This window comes from Ogataea angusta, assembly GCF_019207475.1.
Source record: "Ogataea angusta isolate 61-244 chromosome Unknown 61-244_NODE_8_length_553539_cov_90.782090, whole genome shotgun sequence".
NCBI classification, from domain to species: domain Eukaryota; kingdom Fungi; phylum Ascomycota; class Pichiomycetes; order Pichiales; family Pichiaceae; genus Ogataea; species Ogataea angusta.
In genome coordinates this window covers 345,294-367,078 of record NW_025065222.1, presented here as the reverse complement: position 1 = coordinate 367,078, position 21,785 = coordinate 345,294, and the positions used below count along the sequence as shown (strand labels likewise).

At 46.3% G+C, this 21,785-nt stretch overlaps 8 protein-coding genes across 8 annotated transcripts; 6 read left to right on the top strand and 2 right to left on the bottom strand.

Moving 5' to 3' along the window:
- Nucleotides 1–196: 196 nt before the first annotated feature.
- KL928_004048 (uncharacterized protein) lies at nt 197–1,708 on the top strand (the record flags this gene model as incomplete). The annotated part of the gene is made up of 1 exon (XM_043204703.1): nt 197–1,708. The coding sequence occupies one exon, from the start codon at nt 197–199 to the stop codon at nt 1,706–1,708; it is 1,512 nt and encodes a 503-aa protein (XP_043058742.1).
- A 412-nt stretch (nt 1,709–2,120) lies between these two features.
- Nucleotides 2,121–2,741, top strand: KL928_004047 (uncharacterized protein; the record flags this gene model as incomplete). Its single annotated transcript, XM_043204702.1, has 1 exon — nt 2,121–2,741. One exon carries the CDS (start codon nt 2,121–2,123, stop codon nt 2,739–2,741), a length of 621 nt encoding a protein of 206 aa, XP_043058741.1.
- Nucleotides 2,742–2,981: 240 nt separating this feature from the next.
- Nucleotides 2,982–6,440, top strand: KL928_004046 (uncharacterized protein; the record flags this gene model as incomplete). The annotated part of the gene is made up of 1 exon (XM_043204701.1): nt 2,982–6,440. The coding sequence occupies one exon, from the start codon at nt 2,982–2,984 to the stop codon at nt 6,438–6,440; it is 3,459 nt and encodes a 1,152-aa protein (XP_043058740.1).
- A 5-nt stretch (nt 6,441–6,445) lies between these two features.
- KL928_004045 (uncharacterized protein) lies at nt 6,446–9,193 on the bottom strand (the record flags this gene model as incomplete). Its single annotated transcript, XM_043204700.1, has 1 exon — nt 6,446–9,193. The coding sequence occupies one exon, from the start codon at nt 9,191–9,193 to the stop codon at nt 6,446–6,448; it is 2,748 nt and encodes a 915-aa protein (XP_043058739.1).
- Nucleotides 9,194–9,709: 516 nt separating this feature from the next.
- Nucleotides 9,710–13,396, bottom strand: KL928_004044 (uncharacterized protein; the record flags this gene model as incomplete). Its single annotated transcript, XM_043204699.1, has 1 exon — nt 9,710–13,396. One exon carries the CDS (start codon nt 13,394–13,396, stop codon nt 9,710–9,712), a length of 3,687 nt encoding a protein of 1,228 aa, XP_043058738.1.
- Nucleotides 13,397–13,687: 291 nt separating this feature from the next.
- KL928_004043 (uncharacterized protein) lies at nt 13,688–14,859 on the top strand (the record flags this gene model as incomplete). Its single annotated transcript, XM_043204698.1, has 2 exons — nt 13,688–13,801; nt 14,170–14,859. The coding sequence occupies 2 exons, from the start codon at nt 13,688–13,690 to the stop codon at nt 14,857–14,859; spliced, it is 804 nt and encodes a 267-aa protein (XP_043058737.1).
- A 133-nt stretch (nt 14,860–14,992) lies between these two features.
- On the top strand, nt 14,993–16,060 carry KL928_004042 (uncharacterized protein; the record flags this gene model as incomplete). Its single annotated transcript, XM_043204697.1, has 1 exon — nt 14,993–16,060. The coding sequence occupies one exon, from the start codon at nt 14,993–14,995 to the stop codon at nt 16,058–16,060; it is 1,068 nt and encodes a 355-aa protein (XP_043058736.1).
- A 449-nt stretch (nt 16,061–16,509) lies between these two features.
- On the top strand, nt 16,510–21,723 carry KL928_004041 (DNA-directed RNA polymerase II subunit RPB1; the record flags this gene model as incomplete). The annotated part of the gene is made up of 1 exon (XM_043204696.1): nt 16,510–21,723. One exon carries the CDS (start codon nt 16,510–16,512, stop codon nt 21,721–21,723), a length of 5,214 nt encoding a protein of 1,737 aa, XP_043058735.1.
- Nucleotides 21,724–21,785: the final 62 nt, after the last annotated feature.

Sequence of the window (21,785 nt, the reverse complement as noted above, 5' to 3'; positions counted from 1 at the left end):
GTAGCCACGGGCAGGTCCGACTCCCAACCTCTAAGCTCCTTCAAGTAGCCCTCAGAGCCACAAAATGCTCGAGACACTCTGGCAGCGTGTATTTCTATTCTGTGCGTATATCGTCCGCATTGAGGAATTTGTCCATTTCTCTCATACCCAATAATATTAATTAATAACAGAATAAGCGTACGAATCTCATTTGCTTATGTTGAATAATTACAACAATCCCACGCCGCAGCCCATCGAGCAATACCAGGACCAGGCGCAGCACCAATACCACCAGGATGTCCAGTCGTCCTCGTATACAAGCATCACATCGCCGTCCAACTTCGTCAGCTATCACAGTCCGTCAGCGAACCCGCCCCCAGCGTTTGTTCACCGCAACTCGTTTTCCAGCAGGTCCAACTCGACAGACGGGTCGTCCTTGAATATCCGTCAGGGATCTGTAGGCTCGATTTCCGGACTGCCTCAATCTTCGTTCCTGGCGTCCTCTTCCTCTCACATTGCCCCGGCAGGACGCAGATCGCTGCTCACTACCAAACTACAGCAACAGCAAGACCAATCCTCTCCTTCTGCGCAACAGCTCACTCATTTCGGACAGCACGCGTCAAACCTCCCTTCTCACGTGAGCTCCTCCTACCACGACAAGTTCACGCCTACCTCATTACAGATGAGCCAGCTAGGGTCTATGCCGCAGCACATGTCCACCCAATTTGGGTCGTTTGGGAACTCGGGCTTCCCTCCTCATCCAGCCCCGGCCACTGCAACTACCACCATCTCTAAAGACATTGCGTTTTCCACTAATTCTTCCTCTAGCACCTTATATCAAGACGCACAACAGTCTATCAACACACCCACCAACGATCCCCACAGGCCGCACTTCATCTCTGCATCGGCCCCCACTCAAACATACTTCCCATCGTCCTCCTTCCCTAGAAGCTCAATTGATCACCATCACCAACAGTTCCAGCAGAACCTGCCTCACTCTCAGTTTTCCTCAACTTCACTTTCGAGGCATCCGGATCACGTGCCACTGAACCCAATGTCCCATGTCAGAAACGACGACCATCTGGACATTCCTAATCACCCGGTGAACGACCTCCTGCTAATGCTGTCTGCGCTGTTACAGAAAATTGTGGAAGCCAACGACTCGCTCCATCCCGATCACTACAACAGCCAGGATAACCAGATACAGACCGGGGGTGAGCAGAACAAGTACACCACGAACGTGCTGGCGTTCCACGGCCGCAACATTCCTGCCATCTCGCTTCACGCCTATCTCACGAGAATATCTAAATACTGTCCCGTGACAAACGAGGTTTTTCTGAGCTTACTGGTATACTTTGATCGGATCGCCAAGCGCGCAAACAACGGCGACTTTAATTCAACTTTCACTTCTTCTCCAAAGGCGGGCTTTGAGGATCCAAATGCTAAACAGCAGCTGTTTGTCATGGACAGCTACAACATCCACAGACTCATCATTTCTGGGATCACAGTGGCATCCAAGTTCTTTAGCGATGTCTTCTACAAAAACTCTAGATACGCAAAAGTCGGCGGCCTGCCCCTCGAGGAACTAAACCATTTGGAGCTGCAGTTCTTGCTACTGCTGGATTTCAAGCTCATGATCCAGGTAGAAGAAATGCATCGGTACGGTGACCTGCTGATGAAGTTCTGGAAGCGCGAACAGCTGAAGTTGTCACAACTACGCGAGCAATGATTATCCAAACAGTCCGTATAATATTGGTCGTGCACGGCCTCGTGCAACGGTGACTAAATAAGAAAAAATTTTGGAATTTTCACCGTAGCTCCAACCGTTATGGATTTAGTTAATCACCTCACGGACAGACTGCTGTTTGCGGTCCCAAAGAGTAAGTCAGGCCAACATAGCGAGGCTACTAACACCACTAGAGGGAAGACTGTACGAGAAATGTGTTAATTTACTCAAAGGATCCGACATCCAATTTAATAGATCTAGCAGACTCGACATCGCTCTGTGCACAAACCTCCCAATTGCGCTCATATTTCTACCAGCAGCTGACATACCCACCTTCGTTGGAGAAGGTCGCTGTTCGATTGGAATCACAGGCGTCGATCAAGTGAAGGAGAGCGACGTTGACGTCGACATCGCCATGGATCTCTTGTTCGGAAGATGCAAGTTACAAGTCCAGGTCCCGGAAAACGGGCCGTACGAGAAACCTGAACAACTTATTGGAAAGACCATTGTTTCCTCGTTTACAAACCTCACTAGACAGTATTTCGAGGAGCTGGAAGGTGTCAGACCAGGAGAGCCACTCAAAACCAAAATCAAGTTTGTTGGCGGCTCTGTCGAGGCAAGTTGCGCTTTGGGTGTTGGTGACGCCATTGTTGACCTTGTTGAGAGCGGCGAGACCATGAAAGCTGCAGGGTTGCACGCAATTGGTACCATTTTGAACACATCCGCACACCTGATCATCTCTAGAAACCCATCCCACCCTGAGCTTGTCGAAGTGATTAAATCGCGTCTCGAAGGTGTTTTGGCTGCTCAGCGCTACGTGCTGTGCAATTACAACGCTCCAAGATCGATGCTTCCAAGCCTGCTCAAGTTGACTCCGGGAAGACGTGCTGCCACCGTTTCTCCCCTCGACGACGGTGAATGGGTTGCTGTCTCATCGATGGTGGAACGTAAGGACATGGGAAACATCATGGACAAGCTCAAAGAGCTGGGAGCGTCGGATATCCTTGTCTTCGAGATCTCCAACTGTAGAGTTTAGAGCTATGTGGTGTAGAGGTGTTAGATTAATTTACTATTGAATGAATTGGGCTGAGCCAGTTTCTACAAATTATATTAGCCAGATTTACACCAAGTTTGTTTGCGACAGCGAACTGAAGCATGACCATACGCCGAGAGGCTCTCTGATAAAGATACGCAACCTCTATTTGATAATCATACTCTCAATTAGAAGTTCTTTTACAAAACCATAAGCTTTCGGAATTAATCTCTCTGGAGTTCGATGAGCATCCCTAACTCTGGAGATACGTCTAGGACTAATTCAATTATTGATTTTGCCAAAACTAGGATTCCAAGCGGCAGAACAGAAGCTACCACATCTGGTCCCAGCTCAGCACGCCATCAATCAAGACAACAAAGTTTGAACCAGTACACGCTGGACAAGGACTTTGAGGACACGTTGAATGTTGCATTAGAAAACATCGATTTGAACCCCTTTATAGACAAAAGTGTCCACCAAGCAACAGATAATACAGACGCATATTCGCTCAAAAGCCTGAATAAAATGAATACGCACTCATATGGTTACGGACTTGACGACGGCGATATCCCGTTGATCCCATCCAATGACTCCAATTCTGATCCTCACAGCTCCCGCCCTTCTTCTAAAGCAGACTCGAGAACCATCTGGAGCAAAGGAGTCCAGTCACTGATTCATTCATCCAACCGACTCGTCCTAGGATCCGGGAATAAGAAAAAGGGCATCCATCTGCCCTCGGAAGATTCGACCACCAACAGCATCAATCTTGGCGACGAACGCACTATCATACCGCATATGGACGGCGGATACTCTTCCAACGCGGTTTCGAATGCCAAATACAATGCATTCTCGTTCTTCCCAATGATCCTTTATGAGCAGTTCAAATTCTTTTTCAACCTGTATTTCCTGCTCGTTGCGCTCTCGCAGGCTATTCCCGCGCTCCGAATCGGCTATTTATCTTCTTATATTGTTCCGTTAGCATTTGTGTTGGCTGTGACGATGTTGAAGGAAGCCATTGACGACATACAAAGACGTCGCCGAGATATGGAGCAAAATAATGAGCTTTACGAGGTGCTCGGATCCATGAAAAAAGTCCCTGCCAAAAATCTCAAATGCGGAGATCTGGTCAAGCTCTACAAGGACAGAAGAGTGCCCGCAGATATGATCCTTCTCCAATCGTCTGAATCTAATGGGGAATCCTTCATCAAAACAGATCAGCTGGACGGTGAAACCGATTGGAAGTTGAGAATCGCATGTCCCTTGACTCAGAATCTCTCTGAAGACGATCTGGAGCTTATCAAGGTTACCGCATCTCCACCGTCAAAACACATCCACTCGTTTTTGGGCAAGCTCACGTTTGGCGACCACACCTCGGCATTAAACATTGACAACACAATGTGGGCAAACACTGTTCTTGCGTCTGGAACGGCCATAGGTTTTGTTGTGTACACCGGCAAAGATACACGTCAATCGATGAATACTTCTGTTGCTGGCGTCAAAACTGGCCTACTTGAATTGGAGATCAATAATTTGTCCAAGATTCTGTGTGCGTGCGTGTTTATATTGTCCTTTGTATTGGTTGCTTGTCAAGGTTTTGCAAGCGACTGGTATGTGGACGTGATGCGCTTCTTGATCCTGTTTTCCACAATTATTCCGGTGTCGCTAAGAGTGAATCTTGATCTGGGAAAATCTGTGTATGCATACCAAATCGAGCACGACAAGTCAATTCCAGAAACTGTGGTTCGTACTAGCACCATTCCGGAGGATCTTGGGCGCATTGAATATTTGTTGAGCGACAAGACAGGTACTTTGACCCAAAATGATATGGAGCTGAAAAAGCTGCACTTGGGAACAGTCTCCTACGCGGGAGACAGTATGGATTTGGTTGCAGATTATGTTCGCAACGCAAACGAGCACGCCAAAACATCGAGAAGGGATCTTGGCTCAAGAATCAGAGACCTGATTACCACCCTCGCAATTTGTCACAATGTCACTCCTACATATGAAGACGGAGAGCTTGACTACCAGGCTGCCTCTCCCGATGAGATTGCCATTGTCAAGTACACAAAGAGCGTCGGACTATCTCTGGTGAAACGTGACCGCACAAGCCTCTCCATTTTGCACGAGGCCACCAACAAAACGTTCGATTATGATATCCTTCAAGTATTCCCATTCAGTTCAGAGACTAAACGGATGGGGATCATTGTGCATGATAAAAACCGAGAGGAGCTCTGGTTTTTGGAAAAGGGCGCAGACACCGTGATGACGAAGATTGTGCAGCAGAATGACTGGCTGGAAGAAGAAACGGGAAACATGGCACGTGAGGGCTTGCGGACTCTAGTCATTGCTCGTAAACGACTCACCACGAATGTCTACGAGGAATTCAAGGCTAAATACGAAGACGCAAGCTTGTCTATGTTGAATAGAGACCAGGCTATGTCTAAAGTTCTTGCACAGTACTTGGAACGTGACCTGGAATTGCTTGGACTCACAGGCGTGGAAGATAAATTGCAGAAGGATGTCAAGGCCTCGATTGAGCTTTTGAGAAACGCTGGTGTCAAGATCTGGATGCTCACGGGTGACAAGGTCGAGACTGCCCGTTGTGTTGCTGTGAGCGCAAAGCTAATTTCCAGAGGACAGTACATCCACACCATAACTAAGCTCAGCCGCCCTGAATACGCTCTTCAACAAATCGAATATCTTCGCACAAACAAAGATGCATGCTTATTGATCGACGGAGAATCACTTGGCGTGTATTTGACATATTTCAAGCAGGAATTTTTCGACATCGTTGTCCATCTACCGGCTGTGGTAGCCTGTCGTTGCTCGCCTCAGCAAAAGGCCGATGTGGCTTTGCTGATTCGCGATGCCACCAAGAAAAGAGTCTGCTGTATTGGTGATGGAGGCAACGACGTTAGTATGATCCAGTGTGCCGATGTGGGTGTCGGAATTGTTGGAAAGGAGGGAAAACAGGCATCACTAGCTGCTGACTTCTCAGTGACTCAATTCTGCCACCTGACAAAGCTACTCCTTTGGCATGGCAGAAACTCGTACAAGCGCAGTGCGAAGCTGGCACAATTTGTGATTCACAGAGGACTCATCATTTCTGTTTGTCAGGCAGTTTATTCCATCAGCTCCTCGTTCGAGCCTCTTGCACTCTACCAAGGATTTCTCATGGTTGGGTATGCCACCTGCTACACCATGGCTCCGGTTTTCTCTTTGGTTTTAGACTCTGATGTGAGTGAGAATTTGGTGTCGTTGTACCCGGAGCTCTATAAAGAGCTGACCGCTGGACGCTCGCTGTCATATCGCACCTTCTTCGTTTGGGTGTTTGTGTCCCTGTACCAGGGAGTAGTGATCCAAGGGTCTTCTCAAACATATGTTGGACTGAGCACAGATGTGTTCACCAAAATGGTGGCTGTCAGTTTCACTGCTTTAGTGCTGAATGAGCTGGCCATGGTTGCTATTGAAATCAATAAATGGAACAAAGTGATGATGTTCAGCGAGATCATTACTTTGGCGATCTACATCGGGTCTATCCCTTTCTTGTCCGATTACTACGATATGAATTATGTTAAAAGCGTCTCGTTCCTCTGGCAGACTTCCTCAATTTTGGCCATATCGTTGCTTCCTATTTGGGCAGCCAAAGCCATCAATAGGAAACTGAGACCGCCAAACTACGCCAAAGTGCAACAGACATAAACTCCTCACTGTGCATCCTCATCATCGCTGTCGTCCTCATCTTTCCATTGTTTGGATGTCTTCCTTCTCTGGAAATCTTTGATGTGCGCGCTATTGAGCATTCTGGAGATTTGGCCGATAACAGTGTTTCTGCGAAGAGATTCTGCGGCAGCTTCATCTACGCGTTCTGCTTCTGCAGCCGTCGGTTCGCTAGGAGCTGTGGCCTTTCTAACAATAATAGGATACGGCAGCGGCAATTCCCTCGATGCCCTAGCAAGATGAACGTTTGTGGCATGCTCATTTTCCATTCTGAAGAATATCCAGATAAAACGTCTAATGATCTCTGCCAGAGCAATGAAAAAACTAGTCACTGCTGACTGTTGGATCTGTGTCTTGAAGAAAGCATAGAAGATCCACTGAAAACGCAGAATAACATCCGTCACCATGGCCGTATAATAATACCATTTGTTCTCAAAGATCAAATGATCTCTGAGTAGATAATTGTGCGAGTCAAATTGTAAAAGTGACCAGTCCATGAAGATATCCCACATGGACGAGTAAACGGAATTGATTGTCGCGAACGTGATCAATAATGCTCTGTACTTGGTCACGGTCTCGATACGATACAGACTCAGGGACATGTAGTAGAGAATTGAGCCGGTATATTTCGCCATGTTGGCTAAATGAGGGAACCACTCGCCAGTATCCGCGTATCTCCTGAAGCACTGTAAAAATCTCCAAATGCTAGGCAAAGTTGACAAAAACCCAAGCAATCTTGATCTTGAAGAGCCGCACTTTGTCGTTCCAGAACCGTCCAAGCACCCTTGCCAGTGAGTGGCGTACAAGCAGAAAAACATCGACAAATTGGAAATCGAGTACGTTAGGGAGCACAAAACGTCTCCAAGAAAAAAGTCTCTAAATTCCACCGGGTAGAGTCCTGAAAGGATAAGTCTGAAAAATGAGGATAGTAGCCATGTGCGAGAATTCAAAAACAGGATGTCGAATGGGCACACAAGAATGAGTGCACAGACTCCAAGATAGATCCAGGGCCAATTCCTGCCATCAAATGTATTGCTCCAGAAATTCTCAAAACTGAACCAGGCTAAAACGCATCCGAGAAAGAAGAAGACAGATGACATAGCAAAAAACTGACGGTAGTCCAGAGCATCTCTTGGATTGAACTCAAATATGAATTTATAGTTCACTTTGTAAATACTCCAAACGTAGCAGTTAATGGAAAACAACAGGCCCATCAGGCAGCAAAAAAAGAAGCCACCCCAGATCTGCAACAAAAACCTTCCTTCTGGTAGTTCACCTATCTTCATCTTATGCAATGCCAAATAAATAGTGTAAGCGAATACAGGTATGGCAAACCCAAGCAAGAAAGACCCTGAGAACGTGGAGATGTAGTACTGTTTCTCAGCTTCGTTGGATCGCAATTTTGTCAAAGCCACCTTGCGGTTCCCATTTTCAAAGACATCCGTAAATATTGTTTCTATCTTTGCCATCAGATTGTCTAAGAGGTCGGAAGTGACAAAATAAGAGCTGTCGACCTTGCGCATGTATATTGGAAGAATGTTGTCATCTGTTGCCTTGTCATATTTCTTGATGAGCTTGCGGAAAGCGGTACGGTTCAACACTTTGTACGATTTGAGGAGCTCCATTGAACGGTAAAGCTCATAAATAGCCTTTTTGAGTGTCTTTCTTGCTGAATAGTATGGTATTGCCGGCTGTGCGGATTGGCGTCGTCTATAATCGCGCCTGTTGTCGTAAACCTGTTCTCTGTCTTCGTCATAATACTGCTTTTCAGCGGACCCATTTTCTCTGAGCCATTCGAACTTTGGAAGGGAAGGAGTGTCAAATTTGTTGATTATTCTGAATTTGCGTTTGGTCAAGTAAGCAACAAACCAGAAATTGCTATGTATGGCACGAGTCATAGCACCCTCCTCATCAGACGATTCCTCGTAAGAGTGCATCGTGCTAGTATCTGACGAATGGCGTCCTTCGATCGGAACTGACGATACTGTGGACACCACGTTGTTATCAGGGCCTTTGCGTTTTTTACGCAGGTCACGGAGTCTGGAAAGCTTGTGGGTTGATCTTTGTTTCTGCTGGTTGAGTTGAACAACTTGATCCTGCAAAACAAGAAACCGGTCCAAGCATGCATCCTCCCGTTCCCTATAGAACCTCTCAACTTTATCAAACTCCGAATTGACCCACCCAATGAAATCCTCGCGAGCAGACCGTGCCAATCCCTCCATTTCGGTACCAGTAGCAGGACTTGTATTGAGTGAGTGAACTCTCTTGAGGTTCACAATGAAACGCGATACCGTCGATTGGTGCCTCGAAATTTGTCCTGCAAGTTTCGGTGATTCCTTTATACTACCTGTGCTAAGTTTTGGGTCATCACTGGATAACAACGGAGTGGTATCGCTAACTTTACGAGGAAGCGTCTCTGGAGAAGATGATTTGCGGTCTGAGGGAAGCAAAGCTGGAGAGGGCAATTTGAAGGACTGCAAACGCTCAATTCCTGGATCTTCAGTATGGAGAGCGCTACTATAAACAGGCTTTTGCGCATCAGAGGATGGAGACTCTGCCCATGTGCCCTGATCTCGATGTTCAGATGCATTGTTTCTGCCTTGCGTCAGAGAGCTTTTCAATATGCTTGGTTTCTTGCTAAGCTTCTTGAGCTTCTTCTTCCCCTTTTTGTAATCCAGGTACTGAGATTGCCACTCAGGCACCCGGTGCTCTGCAAGATCTTGCCCAAACTTCATGCAATTAATTATTAAATAAGCAATAATATTAAATTACATAGCCATACATCCCTGCACCTTTTGATGGATCACATTACAGCTGCCTACCGTTACTATCGTGTATAAGGTTTTTGAACAAAGTACTCTCTGTAGAGGCCACATCGCGCGTCCTTCCCACGTCTTTTATCTCGCCTTCAGGTGTATATATCCAGCTGGCCGTTTTGGCAATACAGACTTTCCCCTGGCAACCGCACTTTGAGCTGCGCGTCAGATCTGAGACGTGGTCGGCGAGTATAAGAGACGGGTGGGATGGTGGAAGGCGAGGCGGGGCCTTATTCTCTTCTGGAGGAATGTATATGTTATCCTTGATATACCGGATCTTAGTTGCTTCCATGCTATCAGTGATAAAATCTCAAAACAGTCGTTCGACTGACTATATATTAAAAAAAGACGCTCTGCGGCGCTGCGGCGGCGCGCTTTTTTTTATACTATTCCTCAAAAGAGAAATCGCGACCAAACACTGCTGCGGCACATCAGTTACTGATTCACCGCTTCAGCCATAGTCACCAGACGTCTCACACCCACCATCCAGTCACCGCACTCGCCAACGTGCTCCAGGGCTATTTGATTTTGCAAGGCTGCTGCCGTCGCGTAATCGGATTTGGCCATGGCCTCACATAGTGACACTAGCTCTTGGATCGTTTGCTGGCTCAGCAAGTCCTCGTTATTCAGATGATCGAACAGAATATTGATTCTCTTTTCGGAGTCAGCCAGATGCTTAGAAAATTTGTCTGGAATTTTGGTTTTCAGCTTCTCCAGCTCACTCGTCAAGACCTGGTAGATAGGCTGCGCCGACTCAGGAATATGTGATCTATCTCCCGGAGGGTATTTGGGCGCTGGTGGTGCTGGTGGTGCTGGAGACGCTGCCGGGGTTTGTGCTTTGAGTGAAGGTGGAGGTGGCGGCACGGATTCTGTGTGGCTGTAAGCCGAAGGCACAGTCTGACCGGCAGCAGGAGGGATGATGTTGGTCACCGGGGGTGGGATTATGTTGCTGGCGGCAGACGGAATTCCTGGAGCCGGAGCCGCAACCTCTGTCTGCTTTGGAGCATATGGGTTCCTTGGGGGTGGGGGCATAGCAGCACTCATACCAGGGGAAGCAACTGCAGGTAGTCCTGCGTAAATCTTAGGAGAAGCCTGAGGAATTTTAGCAGGTTCCGCAGCCTGGTTGTTCACTTTGGGTGCGTATGGGTTAAAAGGAGTATTTCTGCCACTTGATGGGGTAGATAGCTCGGCCTTTCCTGCTAGCTGAGGTGATTGCACGGCAGAGCTCGCTGGTCCGTATTTATTGGATCTAGGAGGCTGATGCACGTTGCTTGCAGGGGGTGGTGGAGTGGTCTTGGTCACCGAGGTACTGCTCAGAGTACGAGGAGGAGGTGGCACTCCAAATTGCTGAGACGGGGTTCTCGAGATAGGAGGCGTGTTGTTCTGTTCCTGCATGGCATGGAAGTTGTATGCTGAAGGAACGGACGGAACAGAAGTCTTCCTGGCCGGTTGCGAGCTCAGAGTACTAGGCAAGTCATTCCAGCCTCCAACGTCTTTTCTAATGGTCGTCTTAGGAGGAGGTGGTGGAGTCATGGATGATGCCAGAGACGGATGTCCGGGCTGTGGAGACTTTTGCAGTTTCAGTGAGTCTAGTGCTGTTCTTGGTGCGTATGGATTAGTTGCCAGACCCGCTGGCGCCGCTGCGGGCACCTTAGAGGGAACTGGAGTTGCAACCGATCCAGAACGCGATGCGGCAGCACTATATGGATTGAATGGTGTAGCCTGGCTGGCTGGGTTGGTGTGCGGACTGACACCAGTACCATTCGCTGGAACAGCGGGTGTACCAGGGGTGTACCCTTGTGCTTGAGGAGCAGCATAAGGAGATGCTTGTGAAATGCCGCCATATGCCTTTGGTTTAACGGCGTTTTGCTTTTTGCTGAGAGACTTTGAAATACGCTCCTTCTCCAGCTTCATGCCAGGTACAGTGTCTGGTATTTTTCCCAAAATCTTGCAGGCCAAATCAAAGTGTCCGTTGTTTACAAGAGCCTCGGCGTATTCTCTGTAGGCATAACCCAAACCTTCCAGGCTTTCTGGCGAGGAGCGGATTGTGGCAAGATTGGTGGATTGGTATGCCAAAACTTTCTCAATGGTTTCCTCTAAAGCTTTGAAACGAGCATCTGCCGGAGTGCTTGTATCATCCTTTAGCTTCAAGAAGAAAGACTCCAGATCTTCCAACTCGGAGACCCAGAAAGCCGAAACTTTATCTAATGCGTCACCGGCAATGTAGCATGCGATAGCATTGTCTCGGGCATCTGGGCTCTTGGACGCTAAGAGTCTATCTCCCAACTTGACAAAATTATCGCTGAACTCTGGTTTTCCTTCAGAATGAGCCAAAACAGAACTTGCTATCGCCTTCCAAGAAGAAATGTCTGCGTTTTGAACAATGTCTCCGACGTTTCCGTTCGACACACTGTACAGCACTCTAGCCAATGTTGACTTGGACGAGTACTTGGAGAAATACGCATTTTTCACCTTCTTTTTCATGCTTTCAGAGCCATTGAGTGCAATAACAAGCGCCTCCAGTATGTGGTCGTCTTCGATACATTGCTCGAGAGCTTCTTCGTTCTTTCCTGCCAGTAGTTTTTCTGCTGTCTGGCCCTCAAATGATCCATCATTAGCCAATGTAAACTCGCCACTTGGAACAAAATCGGCCACGATGTTCTTTTCTTTTCCAAGCGAGGCAAAGAAATCCTCATCATCGACAGAGGTCTCGTCAGCTGTTCTTTTGTCCTCGTCATTCTTCTCTTCGGGAACCAGTTTTCTTATAAGAGAAAGTTTTCCATTGTCGATTAGATCACGCAAGGCAATCCAGTCATTGCTTCCTGTGTATTTCTCGGCTGCCTCGGCTCTTGCTTCACAAAGTTGTTTAAAGTCACTATTTTGGATTGCGGAATCCAACTTCTCGGCAGCTTCCTCGACTGCTTTGCTTGCTTTGAACTCGGAAATCTTGATATACGATCCTTTCTGTTCGTTCTTGGTAATAACTACCTTTCCTCCGAAACCAAATGTTGCAGAAACTGGTCTCTGTAACCAGGTAGGGGCCTGTTTCACCTCAAAAACAGGCTGTTGAGTGTCAGTAGAGGACAGCTGGTTCCAGAAGTCATCCTCGTTAGCAGAGTTAACTTTAGCAGACACAGGTGGTGAAGTGTCTTGCAACGACTGCACTAGTATTTTTTTGTCTAACGATGCACTAGCAAACACTTCAGGAAGTTGGGGAGCGAACTTGGTCTCATGAACCCAGTTAGGCAGCGATGGATATTCGCAAAGTTTTTGGCCAGTAAGAGGGTTCCACAAAATGGTAGAATCGTCTTTTCCACTCGAAAGCAGTAAGCTGGGATCCTGTTTACACCAGTCAAGTGACAAAACACCCTTTCTATGTCCTTTCAAAACCAGCTCAGGAGTTGTATGTTTTCTAAGGTCCCATGTCAAAATAACCGGGGCGCCGTCGGAGTCAGAGGCAGTAACAAGTTTTGTACTCTCTGTTGGGTGCCATTCAACCACCGACAAGTTTGATCCAGAGTAACTCAGTTGAAGCACTTCTCTTTTGGCTTTGAGTTCCCAAATCGATGTGTAGCTGGTATTTCCCGCAGATGCAAAAATGTGCGATTGGCTGTTGTTCCACGAGAACGAGGAAATTTTGTCCATTGGCGACATTGCCTGTCCGGGCGAAACCGACGACCCTTTGTTTGTATCCCAGATAAAAATTTCGCCCTTGGTTCCAGAAGAACCAAGGATGTGGCCTTGTAAGGGATTGAATTTCACCTGTAGAGTAGATTCGGTGTGTTTCTGATATTCAGCCACTGAGCTTGCTGCAAGGTCTGAATTGTCAAGCAAAGAGCCAGAGTTCCAAAGCTGGATACTTCCATTCTCAAAGGCACCAGCAAGAAGCCCTCTTTCGTACTTTTCAGACGGTTTGCTCCATGCCAGCGAAGTGAACTTGTTGTCAAGAGAGAATTTGGCCAATGGTACGTCCTTGCTGAAAACATCCCATATTTGCAATGCGGATTCCGAAGAGAATGTTTCGTCCATGGCACCTGCCAATGTTCCAGTGGCTATCAACGGCATTGAATCATATGACCAGGCAAAAGTTGCCGTTTCGGCGACTTCCCTCAATTTGACCATGGTTGGAGATCAAAATCAGTTGGAAGTGTGAAATAAACAGGGTCTAGAGGCAATTGTACAGAAAATTATAGCGGGTGACAATGCAGTGCGTGAAGTAGAGTCTGAGAGGATGAAATGCCGAATATGGAGGGTGTATTTCAGATTCGGTTAGGAGGCCTCGCTTTTGATGATCTTAAAATCGTGTTTACAATTTTTCGAACAACTCATCCGCACACGCCTGGAGATTATTTGTTGGCGCACGATCGATCTTGTGGCTAGTGGAAAGTTTTCAAACTTCGTTGAGGATCAAATATGGAGAAGCCCGAACAAAGACCGCTCGACGACGACGAGCCAGACGAATGGTATGGATGCCATCTGGTGCTACTAACTACAGGGACAAACGGATTATCAAAACTGGCTGCGCAGGTAAGTACGAATCGTTTCAATTGCTGACAATCAGAGGAGAACTTAAAATTGCAGCTTTGCCATGCTGACACAAATGATTGGAGACAGTGTGTGAAGGAGGTACGTGTCGCTGATAAAGTACTAACAACTAGATGGCAGCATTCCGTAAATGCTGGGAAGCAAACATGAACAACGAAAGAACCAGAACCGTGAACAATACTGAAGGCTGGGATACAAAATGAACATAGCTCGTATAAGATAAAGAAGCTCTGTATATAGTAATCAGAATATTTTGGGATTTTTTTTATTTTTTTCCCTTTTATTTATTTTATATGGAGGAAGTGCAAGACCTCGCAGCGGCGAGAGTCCGATCTCTGGCGAAGGTCAAGCGCGTATGGCACAACATCATTCAAAAGTATTCCTCGCTGGGCGAGGACGAACAGGGTGATGTTTTGGATATGAGGACAGGGGACATTGTCCAGGATGTTGGCCACCTCCGATCCATGCGCGATTCCACCACAGTCAAAGGTGAAGTGTGGAATAGTCTCATCGAGTTGGAACGCAATAGGAGCCCCAAGAGTGAGAAAATACGTCGCAACTCAGGAGACTTGATACCGTCAAGTCCTTCTAAAAAAGCAAGGAACTCAAGTGGTAATTCCGCATTCACATCAATACTCATAGCAAGCGATTCTGAGGACGACGTGACGCAGTTTTTCGACTCTTATAGGAGCTCACCGCGTCGCACAACGCGTTCCTCCATCGCTCAAAAGGACAATCTTTCGGTCGTGCCGTGTCCCGATACGAACGCGTCTCCGCTTACGCCAATTCGCAAAATGAGACGACCCAAATCCATTGGTGAAGACCCGCTGCGCTTATCCCCACCGGCATACAATCTTGACGAAAACTACAAAATGTCGAGAAGATCGCTATTCAAGACCAAACCTGAAAATTCCGAAGGCCCGCTCATAACTCCGTCCAAAGTGCGTCGGTTCAAGGCTGCGCTTGCTCGCAAATCTGATGAGTCCGGAAACACTCGCTTGAAACGTTTGCTTTGGCTAAACAAACAAAGAAAAGTGTGAACGCATCACAACAACCAAGGTGTCGCGCGACACGGCATGGCATTTGCACAGCCCTTGAAGCTAAAATAATTTCTAGAAAAACTGGGGACCTCAAAATAAATAGTCCCAATCAACTCTTTACATTCACACGAAAATGAGCCGCTCCCAGGTGTACTTCGACGTTTCTATCGGAGGTGAAACCGCAGGTCGTATTGTCTTCGAGCTTTTCAATGACATTGTTCCGAAGACGGCTGAGAACTTCAGAGCACTCGCTACTGGAGAACCAGGCTTTGGTTACAAGGGATCTATTTTCCACCGTGTGATCAAAAGCTTCATGATCCAGGGTGGAGATTTCACAAACTTTGATGGCACGGGCGGTAAGTCAATATATGGCGAAAAGTTCGAAGACGAGAATTTCGAACTGAAACATGACAAACCATTCTTGCTTTCCATGGCCAATGCTGGAAAGAACACCAACGGATCACAATTCTTCATCACTACAGTTCCAACACCGCATTTAGATGGTAAGCATGTGGTGTTTGGTAAGGTGATAGCAGGAAAATCTGTGGTTAGGATGATCGAAAACACAGAAACAGACTCTGGTGACAAACCTCAACTCGAATGTAAGATCGAAGCATGCGGAGAACTCAAGCCTGGCGAACCACTGAAACTTGACGATGGCACGGGTGATCCATACGATGAGTTTTTAGAGGACGAGGAATCAGTTGATATCAACAACCCTGAATCCGTTTTCAAGGCTATTGAGGATATCAAGGCTATTGGTACCAAATTTTTCAAAGAAGGGGATATGAGTACCGCTTTCAAGAAGTACAAGAAAGCAGTCTCTTATCTCGAATCCTACTTCCCTGATGATTTGCCTGAATCAGAGATCGAGAAGCTGAACAGACTCAAATGTTCCTGCTATTTGAACGCTTCTCTAGCTGCATTGAAATTGAAAAAGGTTCAAGAATGTATCAAGTATTCTACTGAAGCATTCGAGGCGGAGAATGCTGACGTTCAATCCAAAGCTAAAGCTCTTTTCCGTCGCGGAAGCGCAAAACTGATTGGCCATAACCAAGAGGATGCTATCGCTGATTTCGAGGAAGCAAGCAATCTTGCACCAGAGGATGGGGCTATAAAGAAGGCTATTGTGGATGCAAAGAAGAGCCTAAAAGAAAGACTAGCCAAGGAGAGAGCTGCATATAGCAAGTTCTTCAAATAAATAGATAGATAATAATGGATAATGACTTTAACGTCGGTGCAAGGGCGCGTTGTGAGCCCGTGGATTTTTCGAAAGTTCGCCACTTTTCATCGAAAGGGAAAAAATAATTGAAAACATAACCTACTACTTTATTACTTCCTTTTGGCAAAACGTTAGGGCCAACTGGGTTATAATAGCGGCGGATTCAGAACATTGGTAACATATCGCCTTTAATCACTATATTGCACTCATTCAGTTGATCGTTGCAATAGATACAAGTAATAAAAAATTTCAATTTTCCGGTCGCCATCTTGATAGGAAATTGAACAACGGACAATCAGTGGGTTTCAAATACACGAACTAGTGGTATTTGTCCATTTTCTTTTCACTACCCTGTATTATACGTTAGCTAACTCAAAACACAACAAAAACATATTAATAAAACCAAAAAACAACATCGTCATATAAAAATGAGTAAGTTTCCTTATTCGAGCGCTCCTTTGCGCACTGTTCAAGAAGTCCAGTTTGGCTTGTTGTCGCCAGAGGAAATTCGGGCTATTTCTGTTGCCAAAATAGAATATCCAGAGATTATGGATCCGACCACTAATAAACCTAGGGAAAATGGCTTAAACGATCCTCGACTCGGTTCAATAGATAGGAACTTCAGATGTCAGACATGCTCGGAGGACATGCAGGAGTGTCCTGGACATTTTGGCCATATTGAGCTTGCCAAGCCTGTGTTTCACATTGGTTTTGTGTCTAGGATCAAGAAAGTCTGCGAGTGTGTTTGCATGAACTGTGGTAAAATCTTGCTGGACGAGGCCACAAATCCGCAGTTTGCGGCTGCTATTAAAATCAGAGACCCTAAAAAGCGTTTCAATGCCGTTTGGAGTCTTTGCAAAACGAAGATGGTGTGTGAGGTGGACCAACCAATTGATGACGAGTCTGGACGTACTCAACATCTGCGGGGAGGCTGTGGGGCCAGCCAACCAACTATCAGAAGAGATGGTCTCAAACTTTGGGGTTCGTGGAAAAAATCTAACAGTGATGATGATGGAGATCAGGCAGAAAGGAGGCAAATCAGCGCGGCAGAAGTTCTCAACATCTTCAAGCATATTTCTCCCGAAGACTGCCATAAACTCGGTTTTAATGAAGATTACGCAAGACCGGAGTGGATGCTTATTACAGTTCTTCCTGTTCCTCCTCCTCCTGTTAGACCATCCGTTGCCTTCACCGATTCTAAGAGATCAGAAGATGACTTGACGTATAAATTGGCCGATATTTTGAAGGCCAATATAAATGTTCAAAGATTCGAAATGGATGGTTCCCCTCAGCATGTGATCAGCGAGTTCGAAGCGCTATTACAATACCATGTGGCTACTTATATGGACAATGACATTGCTGGTCAGCCGCAGGCTTTGCAAAAGAGCGGAAGACCAATCAAATCTATCAGAGCTCGTTTGAAGGGTAAAGAAGGTAGACTCAGAGGTAACTTGATGGGTAAAAGAGTGGACTTTTCTGCCAGAACAGTTATTTCTGGTGACCCAAACCTGGATTTGGATCAAGTCGGTGTTCCGAAATCTATTGCCAAAGTTCTGTCCTACCCAGAAATTGTCACTCCATATAATATTCAAAAGCTCACGGAGCTGGTTCGTAATGGACCAAATGAGCATCCAGGAGCAAAGTATGTGATTAGAGATTCGGGGGATAGAATCGATCTTCGGTACAACAAAAGGGCGGGCGATATTCAATTGCAATATGGGTGGAAAGTTGAGCGCCATTTGATGGATGACGATCCCGTCTTGTTCAACCGTCAACCCTCTTTGCATAAAATGTCCATGATGGCTCACCGAGTGAAAGTCATGCCCTACTCCACATTTAGAATGAATTTGTCTGTGACCTCGCCTTATAACGCCGATTTCGATGGTGATGAGATGAACCTGCACGTTCCGCAGTCTTACGAAACTAGAGCAGAACTCGAGCAGATTTGCGCGGTTCCCCTGCAAATTGTGTCTCCCCAATCTAACAAACCTGTCATGGGAATCGTGCAAGATACTCTTTGTGGTATTAGAAAGATGACTTTGAGGGATACCTTTATTGAATATGACCAGGTGATGAACATGTGTTTTTGGATTCCTAATTGGGACGGTGTTGTTCCACAGCCGGCAATTCTAAAACCGAAACCATTATGGTCAGGGAAGCAGGTGCTTTCGATGTGTATTCCTCAGGGTATCTTCTTACAGAGACTGGACGGCTCACTCTTGTCTCCTAAAGACTCAGGAATGCTCATTGTGAATGGTGAAGTCATGTTCGGTGTGGTCAATAAGGCCACTGTCGGATCGAGTGCGGGTGGTCTTATTCACACCGTTATGCGTGAGAAGGGGCCTAAAGTGTGCGCACAATTGTTTGGAAACATTCAGAAGGTTGTGAACTACTGGCTCCTTCATAACGGATTCTCTATTGGTATTGGTGATGCCATTGCAGACTCTGAGACGATGAAGACCATTACGGAGACTATCGCTATTGCCAAGGAAAAAGTGCAGGAGGTTATCATGGATGCACAGAAAAACCTGTTGGAAGCCGAACCCGGAATGACCGTTAGAGAGTCTTTTGAACAGAAAGTTTCCAAACTGCTGAATGAGGCAAGAGACTCTGCCGGTAAATCTGCAGAAACCTCCTTGAAAGACTCAAATAACGTGAAACAGATGGTCACAGCCGGATCGAAAGGTTCTTATATTAATATCTCCCAGATGTCTGCCTGTGTCGGTCAACAGATTGTGGAAGGTAAGCGTATCAACTTTGGTTTTGCAGATCGTTCTTTGCCTCATTTCACGAAGGATGATTATTCTGCCGAGTCCAAAGGTTTTGTTGAAAACTCTTATTTGAGAGGTCTTACGCCACAAGAATTTTTCTTTCACGCGATGGCAGGAAGAGAGGGTTTGATTGATACGGCTGTGAAGACTGCCGAAACAGGTTATATCCAACGTCGTTTGCTGAAAGCACTGGAAGATATTATGGTTCATTATGATGGAACGACCAGAAATTCTTTGGGAGATGTTATTCAGTTCATTTACGGTGAAGATGGTCTTGATGGTACTCAGGTGGAGAAGCAGACCGTGGATACCATACCTGGCTCAACGGAGGCCTTCGAGAAGAGGTACCGCGTTGATTTGATGAGTCCAGAGACCTCGATTCGTCCCGACTTGATTGAATATGGCGCAGAGATCATTGGTGACATTGAGCTTCAGAAGTATCTGGACGAAGAATATGAGCAGCTTTTGGCTGACAGGGAATATTTGAGAACCAAATGTTTCACTACGGGTGAAAATAACTGGCCACTCCCGGTGAATATTCGCAGAGTCATTCAAAACGCTCAGCAAATCTTCCATGTCGATCAAACAAAGGCAAGCGATTTGCCGATCAAGGACATTGTGGTTGGTGTGCAGGAGCTTTCTAAGAAATTCAAAGTTATTCGTGGAAAGGGTGAGATTTTGGCAGAAGCTCAAGAAAATGCCACTTTGCTATTCCAGTGCCTTGTTCGTTCCAGGTTGGCAACCAGAAGGGTTCTCGAAGAATTTAGACTCAATAAAGACGCATTCGAGTGGGTTCTGGGAACCATCGAGCAACAGTTCTTGAAATCGCTTGTGAATCCAGGTGAAATGGTGGGTGTCATTGCCGCGCAATCCATTGGTGAGCCTGCCACCCAAATGACGTTGAATACCTTCCATTATGCTGGTGTTTCGTCCAAGAATGTCACTTTGGGAGTCCCAAGACTGAAGGAAATTCTTAACGTCGCTAAGAATGTCAAGACGCCTGCATTGACGGTTTACCTGAAGGAAGAATACGCATCGGACATTGAAAAGGCAAAATCTATTCAATCCGCTATTGAACACACGACTCTGAAGAATGTTACTGCATCCACCGAGATTTACTATGATCCAGATCCACGGAGTACTGTTGTTGATGACGATATTGACACTGTGGAAGCCTACTTCGCCATCCCTGATGAGAAGGTGGAGGAGAATATTCACAAGCAATCTCCATGGCTTTTGAGATTGGAGCTCGACAGAGCGAAGATGTTAGATAAACAGTTGACCATGAGTCAAGTTGCAGGTCAAATCATGGATAACTTTGGTGATGATTTGTTTGTCATCTGGTCGGAAGATAATGCCGAGAAACTTGTGATCAGATGTAGAATTGTTCGTGAAGAAAAGGCTTTGGATGAAGAAGAGGAAGAGACCGAGGATGGACTCCTCAAAGCTCTCGAAGCTCAAATGCTCGAATCGATCTCTCTGAGAGGTATCAGTGGTATATCAAGAGTCTTCATGATGAAGTATGACAAAACATATATCGATGAAACGGGAGATTTCGCCAAAAAGGAAGAGTGGGTTCTGGAAACTGATGGTGTCAACCTTGCCGATGTTTTGGCAGTAGAGGGTGTTGACACCACAAGAACTTACTCCAATTCCTTCGTGGAAATTCTGTTTGTTCTGGGTATTGAGGCCGCGAGAAGTGCGTTGTACAAGGAAATCTTGAACGTTATTGCGTTCGATGGTTCCTATGTCAACTACAGACATTTGGCATTGCTTGTTGATTTGATGACATACAGAGGTCACTTGGTTGCTATTTCGAGACACGGTTTCAACAGAAACGATACCGGAGCCCTCATGAGATGTTCTTTCGAAGAGACTGTTGAAATTCTGTTCGATGCAGGTGCATCTGCTGAACTTGATACTTGTGAAGGTGTTTCTCAAAATGTGATTCTTGGTCAGCTTGCACCATTTGGAACTGGCTCCTTTGAAGTGTACTTAGACGAGGAGAAATTGTCTATGCTACCCTCGGATGCCACAGTTCATGCATCCAATGTTCTTCAAACCAAGAACGTTGATGGTGGTGCTACACCTTACGAGGAGGACAATTTGAAGGATGACTTTATTGATGCTGAGATGGAGGATGATAAGGTTGCATTTTCTCCGATGATCACATCGGGCGTGAATGATGACCGTAGCGGAGGATTCACAGAGTATGGTGGTATGAGCTCTTATGCTCCTACCTCACCTTTTTCTGGATTTGCCCCAACTTCTCCAAGCTATGGTGCCACCTCCCCGTCCTACGCTCCAACATCCCCATCTTACTCCCCTACCTCACCTTCCTACTCTCCTACCTCACCATCATACTCACCAACATCCCCATCTTATTCACCAACCTCCCCATCATACTCTCCGACATCCCCATCCTACTCACCAACATCCCCATCCTACTCTCCAACCTCACCTTCCTATTCTCCAACGTCCCCATCCTATTCGCCGACCTCCCCATCCTATTCTCCGACCTCCCCATCTTACTCACCAACCTCACCTTCCTATTCTCCAACTTCACCTTCCTATTCACCAACATCCCCACAATACTCTCCAACCTCTCCATCTTACTCTCCAACATCCCCACAATACTCCCCGACGTCCCCACAATACTCTCCTACATCACCCCAATATTCACCTACATCACCCCAATATTCTCCTACCTCTCCTCAATACTCTCCTACCTCTCCTCAATATTCTCCAACATCTCCTCAATATTCTCCTACATCTCCACAATACTCCCCAACGTCTCCTCAATACTCTCCAACGTCTCCACAGTACTCTCCAACATCTCCAACATACTCATCAAATAACAACCGAAACTAAGGATTTCGTTTTATGCCTTTGCGTTGTGTATATGTAAAAAAGATAATAAAGTCGAACGGTTA